The 12198-nt window shown below is 41.3% G+C and overlaps 1 protein-coding gene across 16 annotated transcripts in view; it reads left to right on the top strand.

The window, feature by feature from the left end:
- Nucleotides 1–11816, top strand: part of IL20RA (interleukin 20 receptor subunit alpha) — a 32881-nt gene extending 21065 nt beyond the window's left edge. For 15 of the 16 annotated variants that reach the window (XM_086316586.1, XM_086316598.1, XM_086316597.1 and 12 more), the window contains 5 exons: nucleotides 2330–2508; nucleotides 3856–4031; nucleotides 4603–4747; nucleotides 8608–8747; nucleotides 10927–11816. In XM_086316586.1, the coding sequence (XP_086172712.1) occupies nucleotides 2330–2508; nucleotides 3856–4031; nucleotides 4603–4747; nucleotides 8608–8747; nucleotides 10927–11718 (1432 nt within the window). In that variant the 3' untranslated portion in view covers nucleotides 11719–11816. Of the gene's footprint in view, nucleotides 1–2329; nucleotides 2509–3855; nucleotides 4032–4602; nucleotides 4748–8607; nucleotides 8748–9964; nucleotides 10124–10926 lie in introns of all 16 variants that reach the window. The other variant, XR_015132424.1, reaches the window with a different exon arrangement.
- Nucleotides 11817–12198: the final 382 nt, after the last annotated feature.

Genomic DNA, 12198 nt, shown 5'->3' with positions numbered 1-12198 from the left:
CCTGCTGTTACCAGAAAGCAGTCGGAGACCACCTAGAGCCCCACATGACTTTTGGGCATGGATAAACATCATTGGTGTAGCATTTATTGTGGGATTCATGTCTATCAGCTTGTCAAACTTACAAAGCATTATATCCAGAACTTGGTCAAGAGTATTTCTCCTTCAACACCTATCATGGGATGCTGCACTGGCCTTGGCAGAGTCAGGAAGTTTGAGGAGAAAGGGTCACATAGGCGATGGCAGTATTTTTCTAGCCACTAGTCAAGACCTGTTGGTGAGCCATGAAATCAATTTTGAGGGACATAACTAGCATGCCAAGGTTTAGGATGGTGTGGAGGGGATTAGAGTAATAAAATAACTGAGTGCCTGGCATGTAGTGAAGTTGTATGATCTTATAAAACCTTTGTTTTAGTATATGAGATATATGTATGAACTGTGTCACAGTGTGAAATGTATTTCTTTCTGTGGCTCACCATCACAGAAGGTGACAAAAGTGTGCAAGCCCCTTGGCATGGTGATTACTTGAATTGTAGAAATTGGTCAACAAACTCTTATTTCTTTTTATCTTTTTCAAGATTTTTTTTTATGTGAACCGTTTTTGAAGTCTTTATTGATTTTTTACAATATTGCTTCTGTCTTATGTTTTGGCTTTTTGGCCAAAGCATGTGGGATCTTAGTTCCCCAACCAGGGATCAGACTCACACCCCTTGCATTGGAAGACAAAGTGTTAACCACTGGACGGCCAGTAATGTCCCTAGATCTAACTACATTTTTAGTGTTTTCTGGTAACTATGGTACTTAGGAAACAGGAGATGTTTACTTTCAGGACTCTGTTGCCATATTCTGAAAAGGGAAGATACCCTTAGGCTTTGGCAACACTTGATAAAGTTGGCAATTTCTCCTCCTCAACACATGGTCTTCCCTTGACTTTTGTGATGTCTGTTTTTCTTTTTCCTTCTCCCTCTTTAGCTGCTATTTCTGAGGATACTTTGTATCTCACCTTTAAATGTTGATGCTCCTGAAAGTTTATCCTAGGCTTTTCTTTGTCTCCATGGATAATTTCATTCATGCCCGTGCCTTCAATGAGCAGCTTTATGTCACTGATTTCAAAATCCCTACCTCCCACGCACACCTTTCTGCTGAGCTCCAGCTCCTTCCGGGCACCTGCATTCAGATACCTTTCACACATATCTTAAGCTCAACGTGTCAAAAACTGAACTCGTCTTTCCTTTCTCCCCGTCCCCCACTCCCCATTTCTCAAACCCACTCTTCCACATTCCTGATCTGGATAAATGTTACCACCATTCTACCTATCTATCCTGGACAGAAAGAGATGTAATGCTTAACACCTTCTTTTCCATCATCTTTTATGTGCACTCAGTCACCAAGTCTTGTCTCCTAATATTTCTTACTTTTGCCCTGTCGTTCATTCCACTGTCACCATACTTGTACAATCCACCTACATATTCCTCTGGGACCACTGCAGCATTCTCTTCAACTGTTCCTCAGTCTGACACTCATGACCGATCACGTTCTCTCCGCTACCACTAGAGTTAATAGCCCGACACACGTAATAGCCCAACATGCCTGCTTTAATCCTTTCAGTAGCCTCTCTTGCAACCCTGTCTCTTACACTTGGCTCATCCCATGTCTCTTAAACTCTCAATACCTCAGTTTCTCCCACCTGAAAAGTGCTAGAAATATCCCCCCTCCCTATTTGCTGTGTTATGTTTTTGATAAAGGAGAGGAAAAATCTATATAAACAACCTAGTCTGTATCATCATTATCACTATGATCATCGAAAATGCAGATTTGGAAATGAACTCCAACCTAGTGAATTTTCCCTAGAACCCTTGAAGGCAAGTATATTTTTAAATTTTATGAAAATGTCAAGAAGAATTTCTAAGAAAAAAAGTAATTTTTCTTAAAACATCCCATCCAAAACAAACAAACAAAAAATATCCATCAAACTGACCTTGGTATGCATGTGGGCTGTAAACTTACATAGAAAAATTGATCACACAATCTGTAAAATTTATACTGTAGCCCAAGAATAATAATAAAATACATGCTTTCAAATGTACTATCCACATTATAATTCACAGAAAGGAAAGATGATTACAGAAACTCTGACTCATGCTCCTGACAGCTAATGAAAAAAATTGCTAGCAGCAAAAGTAGATTCTTTTTTATCTCAGTGACAGGCACTTTTGTTGTTTTGAAGAGAAGGTCTTAAGTTCCATTCAGTTTTATATAATGACTGTTTTTGTTTCCTATTGTAAAGCATGGAGAGCACCTCATTGTTGATTCACAGTTTTCTTCTCAGCAGATATGGGCAAAAGAAATGGCTGAATAAATCTGAATGCAGAAATATCAGTAGGACCTACTGTGACCTCTCTGCTGAAACTTCTGACTATGAACATCAATATTATGCTAAAGTTAAGGCCATGTGGGGAACAAATTGTTCCAAATGGGCAGAAACTGGACGATTCTATCCTTTCTTAGAAAGTAAGTAGCTCAGTCGTGTATTAAATAAGTATCAAGTTCATCTGACCTAATGTAACAATCTCTGCCTCATACATAGCCTCGTCCAAATCCCAGTGCTCTGCTTGGCTCTCTTCTGCGCTCTGTCCATTAGGTGGAGTGACCGGCCCAATACTGGGTACTTCACCTTACTGTATCTCAGAGCCTCATCTTTAGAAAAAAAGGTTTGACCAAGTGTCTCTCAAATTGCTCCCCGATCCAGAATTGACACTAGAGGCCAAACTGTCAAATTTTAATTTTGTTTTATTGTTCAATTGAGACTGTATAATTTCAGGAACAACTGACAGATTTATCTTAATGTTGCGGTTTTAGAAACTATTTGACATATGCCCACAGGGTGACTAAAGATTGTTTTCAGGAGGGAGGTTCAAGAGGGAGGGATATATGTGTACCTGTGGCTGATTCACATTGTTGTACAGCAGAAACTAACACAACATGGTAAAGCAATTATCCTCTAATTAAAAATAAGTTTAACAAAAGACTGTTCTGATCACCAAACTAAGTCTCTGCTTGTTATAAACTAGATAGTGTGATGACGTAATTTCTAGGTATAACTCAGAATGAGGCAACATCTTCCTGGTATTTGCTTTTTAAATTTTTCCATCCCCAATCTAAGACTGATTCAGCCATAGAGGACCCACTCAGAGCTGCCAAGATGACATTTACAAGCGCTCCCTGAGTTCTGGAGCTGGCACCTTTCCCTTGCTGCCCTTCTAGATCAGAAGTCAGCAAACCAGAGCCTCAGACTAAATACAGCACCCTACTCGTTTCTATTTTTCTACAGGACAAGAATGGTGTTTACATTTATATAAATAATAGTTGCAACAGAGATCACATGGCCTGCAAAGCCTAAAATACAACCTGTACCTTTGTGATAAAAGTTTGCTAATCTCTGTTCTAGATCATTCTCCCAAGGTTACATCCCCAAAGGTCTTTAGCAGTGCTTCATTTCTCCACTGCTGATCTTTACAAACACATCACATCTGATTAATGTTATTTATCACATTATAATGTCAGGTCATAGTAGTGTTGCAAATACGTTTAATTGTATTTACTATCCTCTAGTACTGTTTATCTAAGTAACTAGGAACTGCATGTGACTAAGTAAATCAGCTGCTTTAACACTGTATCAGAGTCTGTGACTTGATTATTTCAAAATTTGGTATAACTTGGGTCTAGGTGAGCATTCTGAGGCACTTCAAATAAGAAGATGGGGTTTAGAGCTTTGATCCCAGTAGAATTATACTGTAGCTTCATCCAAGGTGTTTTCTACATCTGAACATGATAATTCCCTCTCCCCTCCCCTTTAAGCACAAATTGGCCCACCAGAGGTTGCTTTGACTACTGATGAGAAATCCATTTCTATTGTTCTGACGGCTCCAAAGAAGTGGAAGAAAAATCCAGAAGAAAGCTCTATTTCCATGCAACAAATATACTCTAATCTGAAGTATAATGTGTCTATATATAATACTAAATCCAATAGAACGGTAAGCCTGAAATGGAATGGGGACCTGTAATCTGTGTCACTTTCTGAAGCTAATGCTGGAACATGCAGCCCTGATTCTAAAATTCCCAGCATGTGAATCTGGGAAAGTGTGTTACTCAAAAGTGATGCCTTGCAGGATACAGATGAAGGTGATGCATAGAAATTTAAAGAGCTACCTTCAGATTTTCCTTACAGAAAGTATCTGCTATGATGTTGTTGCTATCATGTAGAGCAATTGTCCACCTCACTTTGATGGAGAGTTTCTGCTTGCTTAACATCTGCCAGTCACTCTCCGAGAAAGAAAAAAACATTAGGAAGAACACAGGACAAAGCTGAATAAGAAATCCCTCCTATGTCATTATTTAGAATTGTTCCCACAATTTGTTCAGTTCCTGACCACATCCTGCCAAGCTTAAGGGAAAAGTTATTTTAAAGCTGTTGCTAAAAAGAAAACTCATAGTGATAGTGAAGGACTTACTGGTACCTCCATCTTTTATTTCTTTCTGTCATTGTTTGTCTGGGGGTTGCTGGAAATTTTTGGCTCTAACTGTGTTTGCAATTCCCTATCCTAGTGGTCCCAGTGTGTGACAAACCACACTCTGGTGTTCAGCTGGCTGGAGCCGGGCACTCTGTACTGTGTACTCGTGGAGTCCTTTGTCCCAGGCCCTCCTCGCCTCACTCACCCTTCTGAGAGGCAGTGTGTCAGTACTCTAGAAGGTAAGCTTTGAAAATCTCATCTGATCTAAGGAAGGAAATCTGGTAAAACTAGAAGGAAGTATGGCAGTATAGACAAGGTTTTGACAAATCCATGTCTACCAGAAACAGGCTGAAGCGAAGACAGAAACAACCATCCCCAGACAGCCTGGGACTCTGCCTCTGAACTTGACTCACAGTGTTTTCACGTCCTGGGGAATTCTCAGTACAGGTCCTGGCATCCACTGCCAATATCACTCTGCCTTGCAGAAATAGAATTATAGGAATTTTTACTCACATGGTCTTTCTTCTTTAAATCTATAATCACTCTGATCAGTAGAAGTCCTTTGGGTCTTAAAGAACATCAGATGATGTTATTCCTAGAAACAGACAGTACCCTAAAAACACTTTAAGATAGTGTTTGGCTTCTCCTCCAGAATACAAATTAGAGACTGTGTGGATTGTGTTCAAATATTACTCACTGGCTGTGGGAGGGCCTGGGGTCAGCAAATCAGTTACTACTCTTTCTGTTTTATGATTGCTTCTCTCTCTTTCTATTTGCCTCCTTCTCATGTTTTCTGGACTTGGCTGACAAGGAAGTACGGTTGAAGATTCTTGTTCCTGTTAGGAGACTAGAGTTAGGAGCTTGGCATTTGTTTAATTGTTCTTCCCTGAGGGAGGGTCCTCCTGATGGCTTAGACAGTAAAGAATCAGCCTGCAATGCAAGAGACCTAGGTTGGATCCCTGAGTCGGGAAGATCCCCCGGAGAAGGGAATGGCAACCCACTCCAGTATTCTTGCCTGGAGAATTCCATGGACAGAGGAGCCTGGTGGACTCGTAAAAGTGGGGTCGCAAAAGAGTCCGACACGACAGAGTGACTGACACTTTCCCTGAGAGTGGTAAGACCTTGAACTCAAAACATAAAAGTTGAAAATAAATCCTAAACTTTACCTTCATGGAACAGCTCTTCATCCATTCTTGTTTCTCTCTTCCAAATGTTCTGGCCTTCCACATGAAACAACCATTTTCCCCCAAGCCTTTTTCATCACAGCTATGGGACAGGAATGGTGACAGAATCCCTGTTTTCCTCTCTCCTCATGCCTTCCACATTTTGAGATGAAACTGTCCCAGGGATTAAAGAGGGAATTTTGTGAATACATATCAAAAATGAAAAACCTTATGTTTGAATCTCCATCTTTATCATACCTTCCCCTTTTAAACAAAGGATTCTCTACCATATGTCCAATACAATTAAAATGCAAAACAAGCAAAAGGCAAAACAAAGCAGATTGAGGAAATCATTTTTGTATTTGGAAGAGTGTTCTGTTTACTAACAGCTTGATCAGTGGCCAAATGGTAGGAATGAATTCCCAGTGGAAATCATTCAAGCCATTGGCAAAGCTAAAGCAACTAAAATACAGATTAAATTAAATACTTCCCAGTAAGCAGATGGAACTGACTTTCTCACTAGTCCTGGAAAAGTAACAAAACAACAAGGTTCCATTTCAGGTTCTGACCTTTTCTATGATCTCCTAGCTGTTGATCAACCCAGGTATCTTTCTAAGACACCACTATGAGGGCCTACTTTTTCAAAAACTTGCTATTACTTCTTTTGGGACTATTCTTAGAAATATTTCTGTTCTCCAAAATCCCCCAATTCCTAAAATATAGATACAGATTATCAAGTGATTGTTGCAAACTTGTGCTGGTGCCATCAGTCATTGTTGTCGCAGCCCTGCTTAAGCAGGGTGAGTTTAGTCCAGAGATCAGAGATTGTATTAAGAGGTCTGGACTGACTAGGATTGACATATACACACTAGAATAAATAGATAACTAAGAAGGACCCACTATATAGCATAGGGAACTCTACTCAATACTCTGTAATTGCATGTATGGGGAAAGAATCTAAAAGAGTAGATATATGTTTATGTATAACTGATTTACTTTGCTGTATATCTGAAACTAACACAACATTGTAAATCAGCTAAACTCCAATACAAATTTTTTTTTTAAATAAAGAGGACTGGGATGAGTTGTAGCCTGAAGTAGGAGCAGGTGATACTCAGTCACCTGCCACATCTGCATTATTGGTGTCTTTCTATGTGGAACGTGTAGACCGATGCACTCTCGGGTGGAAGAACCTGCAGTTAGACCCATGTACCTGGACCTTTCCTACTGGCATTTGTTGACCAGAAGTCCATGATGCTTCTCTTTCCATTTTTTAACTGGACAGTTAACCAGACAGTGACTTGGCAGCTTTCTCCCAGGACTAGGCATCCAGAGCATCCACTGTCTGCATGGGTTAGAATGCTCTCGGGACACGCCTGCTGATTGTATTAGTATGTAATGAATGGCCTTCCAGGTGGCTCAGTAAAGAATCCACCTACCGGTGCAGGAGCCACAGGAAATGGTGGGTTTGATCCCTGGGTCAGGAGTGTCCCCTGGAAGAGGAAATGGCAACCCTTTGCAGTGTTCATGCCCAGATAATCCCCTGGACAGAGGAGCCTGGTGGGCTCCTGGGGTCCCTGGGGTTACAAAGAGTCAATAGGGGTCACAAAGACACAACTAAGCGACTGAGCACACAGGCGCAATGCCCTAGAACGTTTGTCATTTGTGCTAAAGCGGCCCCTTTTTCTACAGCTGTATTGGTCACAATTCTCTGGAGAACACAACATACATAATCTTTATATGTATATACACAAAGAGGGAGAGAAAAAGACTTATTTTAAGGAGTTGACTCACATGATTTTGAAGGCACAGGGTAAATTCAAAATCCACAGGGCAGGTCAGCAGGCTGGAGAACCAAAGAAGAGTTGATGTTACAGTTCTTGTCTGAAAGTGATCAGGCAGCAGAATTCTCTCCTCCAGAGGAGTGGGGAGTAATCAAGTCTTTTTTCTATCAAAGCCTTCAACTGATTGGATGAGGCTCACCCACATTATAGGGGGTAATCTGGTTTACTCAAGACTACTCATATAAATGCTAATCTCATCTAAAAAAAAGTTTTCACAGAAGCATCTGAAATAATGTTGGCCCAAATAACTGGGTACCTTGGCCTACATAGATTGACATGTAAAATTAACCCTTTCAATTTTCAGGTACCCCATAGAAGCTTAGCAAATATAAATTAGTCACAGTGAGTCCTGACCATCAACCATACAGTCTGATCAGTGGTGATCCAGGACTACTTTTATTAAAACTGTTCAGCAGATCTTTTCATTCCTCTATGGACTTTTAAATTCACCATGCACCTACAGTCCAGCAGGACCTGGAAGAGAGTTACTGCCATTCTCAGCACATACCACCTCAGCCACCGCCCACATGCATCCCCACGCTCCAGACCTACCAGAAGGCCTGGCCAACTGTGTCGGATGGTTCTATCTGTTACACAGAAGACGACACCATATGTTCTTTTCCTCTCCTGAATATATGGAAAAGATTGAGTCAAATGAGAGATGTGGAAACGTGGAGCAGCTTAATGGGATTGTCACAAGAGGGTTTTGTTTGGTTTGCAGTGCTCTGAGTTGCCTTAATACACACTTAACTTCAAATATAAGGACCAGTATGAGTCTCATAGCCAAATATAAGCTGTTGGAATATCTGCTGATTTGGGTTGTTAAGGCATCCTTGCCGTAAAGGTTTTTTTTTTTTTTTTTTTTTGCCGTAAAGGTTTGAGACAAGTCCAGATGATTCCTTAAGGCCATCTATTGTTAGACAGAGTAAGAATTCTGAGATCCCTTATAACATTTAGCTCAAGCTTCTCAGTTTATAAATGATAAAACTTAATTTTTAAACTGATCTCTGCAAAGTTGCTTGACATTAGCAATGTTTTCCCACCCCACCAAATCACAACTATCTACCCCACCTCGCTTTTCTATTTTTACAGATCAAACAACAGCATTGGAGGTTAAAATCATCCTCTGGTATGTTTTGCCCATATCTGTTACTGTGTTTATTTTCTCTGTGATGGGCTACTCCATGTACAGATATATCCATGTCGGCAAAGAGAAACACCCAGCAAATCTGGTGAGTGCTTACTGTGGTGAGAGGCATTATAACACACCTCCAAGAAGATAGAAAAGGACGTTCTAGAACAGATACCATTCCTTTTGTGGGCAGAGTGAGTTTCAAGTTAAAGAGCTGATGAGTTAAAAACACTTTCTGTACTAGGTTAGCTCATTAACAGAACTAAAGAGAAAGATTCCTTTACTTTGACAAAGACTTTATATTTACTGAACAGATTAGACTAGGTCTTGAGGTACATAGATAAATTGTTATGGTCCATGCCCCTCCAGAGGCTTAAGTCTGGTTTGGAACTAGAATTTTTAAATGATATGTGAAGACTAAGATGAAAGTGGGTTCTCAGGACTCTTGAGGGTACAGGAAGGGCAGTGGCACCCTACCTGGAAGATTAGAAGGAATTTCATGCCAGGGCTTGGTCATGAATGTTGAGTTAGGGCACCTACCACAGGCAGAAAAAATAGCAGAGTCAAAGGTGGGTGGATATTTGGAAAACCACATAATATTTCTAAACCACAAGATTCCTGATAAGGAGCTATGAAAGAGACTGAGGGAGCAAGGCCAAGTAATGGGAGAATTGGGTGCTATTCTAAGGAATTATCTAGCCCAAGGTGCTATTCTTGGGCTTCATTGTGTTTGCAAAACTCTGTTGGGTTTTGGGTTGGAATCATCAGGGTCAATATTGAGTTTTAGATAAATCTAGATAGTGTTAAGGACAACTTTAAGGGGAGGAAGCCTAGAACCAAAAAAGCAGCTAGGAGACTGTGAGAGTTGTCCAGGAGAGAGAAGATGAGAGTTTAAAAGAGGAGAATGGGAGATAGGGCTGGAGACAGACACAGAGTGGAGACACGTTTAGGGGGAAAGTAGCTAGGACTTCATCACTCACAGCAAGGAGAAGCAAGAAGGTAGAAGAGGGAACAAACCTTATGCTTCTAGACCATGTACTAGAGGGCTTCCAAGGGCTGAGCATATTTTAACAAGCAAAAATTATTTCTTTGGGAATTATCAAAATACATGTTCATATGTACATGATACATACATGCATTTCTGTTCTGTTTTAAAACATTTCTATTGTTCTGCCTTCATTTAGGTTTCAGAGTTAGCTTTTTAATGAGATAGGGAGACCTTTCCTAGGAGGAAAAGGCACAGGAGAACTGACCATGTGTGGCTTTTTGAAACCAAAGCTTTCATAAAAGAATGATGTTGGAGTTCCTATTTTCTAGTTAAATGAAATCACATCATAGCGTGGACAGTGAGAACTGGAACGTAATTCATGGTCAACAGTCTAAATCAGCACCATCCACGTATCCCCAGGAAAATGTCAATCTTAAACAAGTTTCCTCCCACGATCTAGAGTTTCTCCGTCTACTATGAACTGGCAGGTGAATTTCCGATTTTGGCCCTATTATAGCATAGTGTAGGGAGGCAGTTAGTTAAACCATCTCTAGTCATGTGCTTACTTCCCTTTTTACACCTAGTTTTCATACCCTTCCACATTTCCTGTCCAGAGTATATGCAAAAACGAGCTGGTGGCCCAGAGGATGATTTATTGATAAATACATTTAAACTATAATTAGAGCTTCCCTGGTGGTTCAGGTGGTAAGAACCTGCCTGCAGTGCAGGAGACCTGGGTTCGATCTCTGGGCCAAGAAGATCCCCTGGAGAAGGGAATGGCTACCCACTCCAATATTCTTGCCTGGAGAATCCCAGAGGAGCCTGGCAGGCTACAGTCCATAAGGTCGCAAACAGTGGGACAACTGAGTGACTTCTACTTTCAAACTGTAATTAACAAATGAATTTTAAAACCTCTATTTGTTTTCACCCCTCCTGACACAGCAGGAATTCTGATTTTACAGAATTTAAAACTGAGGCTCCAGAATTTAAATAACCCCCTTGAATGCCCCGAGCCAATTAGAGGAAGGGGCAATCACACCCTGACCCTTGGATTAGATCGGGACCACCCGGGGAACCACTTTTCACTGCCCTGTGCATCTCGTGCAACTTGGGTCCCCTGGGTCCAGGTGAGGGAGGTTTCCTGTGTATTCCAAGCATAGCTTTAACTTTCATGAGTTGGTAAGTATAGGCCTTTAAAACCATGTGGGGACAGTATAAATTCTAACTAACAGCTGTTTTTAATGTCTCCCTAAAGTGAAAAGATGAAAACTGTTCTATTCTCTCTTTTTAGGTTTTGATTTATGGAAATGAATTTGACAAAAGATTTTTTGTACCTACTGAAAAAATTGTGATCAACTTCATCACCCTCAATATTTTGGAGGATTCTAAAACTTCTTCCAAGGATATAAGTGTAATGGAGAAAAGCAGTGAGGCATCAGACCTGAATGAGCCCATCGAGGACCAGGAACCCCACTGGGAGGATGTGGGGGCGGAACACCTGGGCTATGTGTCACATGCGGTGGACATCGTATGTGACTTTGAGAAAAGCTCCAAAGGGACGTCCTTAACCCAGCAAGAGCCACCCAGCAGAACAACGCCCATGGATAAAACAGTCATTGAATATGAATGTGATGTAAGAAGTAGTGACATTTCTGTGGGGCCTAGAGGACAGGAGTTCAATTTGCAGGAGGAGGTGTCCCTTCAAGGAAAGATATTTGAACAACAGGCACCTTTAGCAGACTTGGGTCCACAAACACTGCTGTGTTCATATACCCCTCAGCTCAGAGACTTGGACCACCTGCGGCAGGGGCATGTGGACACAGAGGAGGGGCCAGAGGAAGAGCCGTCCACCACGCTGGTTGATTGGGACCCTCAGACTGGCAAGCTGTGTATACCTTCATTACCCAGCTTTCAACATGACCCAGAGGGATGTGGCCATCCTGAATCTGAGGGGCTCGGGGAGGAGGGCCTCTTATCTAGACTCTACCAGGACCAGGCTCCAGACAAGGCACCAGAAGAAAATGAAGCGTATCTCATGCAATTTATGGAAGAATGGGGATTATATGTGCAAATGGAAGACTAACCCTCAAATGTCCCTTTGCCAGACCTCTACTGTTACAAAACATGTCAGTGCAGAGGAGTGACCCAATAATAAAGTACTGAGATAGAAGTCTACTCAGATTTCTGTGTCAGTGAGAATCACTTATTTCTTTTATTTTCATAGCACTTGCTTAGTTCTGCCTCATGTGGGTGATTTAGTCATGCATGGGGGTCTCCTGCACCAATGGTGGGCTCCCAGAGTGCAGGGGCTGACCCTCTTTGTACCCAGTAAATATTCAAAAATGTTGACCAAACTGGATGCAGGATTTATTCAGGTGGGTATACTGTAGTCTTCTTATTTATGGTTTTCTAACACTTGTACAGTTTTTCCTGGGCCTTTACCAACTGTGAAAGTGAGACTGAAAGTGTTAGTCAGTCATGTCCAGTTCTTTGCAACCCCATGGACTGTAGCCTGCCAGGCTCCTCTGTCCATGGAATTCTCCAGGCACAATATTAGAGTGGA

Source organism: Bos grunniens, chromosome 9, assembly GCF_055505025.1.
Source record: "Bos grunniens cultivar Pamir isolate PY7600 chromosome 9, Bosgru_T2T1.0, whole genome shotgun sequence".
NCBI classification, from domain to species: Eukaryota; Metazoa; Chordata; class Mammalia; order Artiodactyla; family Bovidae; genus Bos; species Bos grunniens.
The sequence above is the reverse complement of the archived record's forward strand: the minus strand, read 5'-3'. Positions and strand labels throughout refer to the sequence as shown.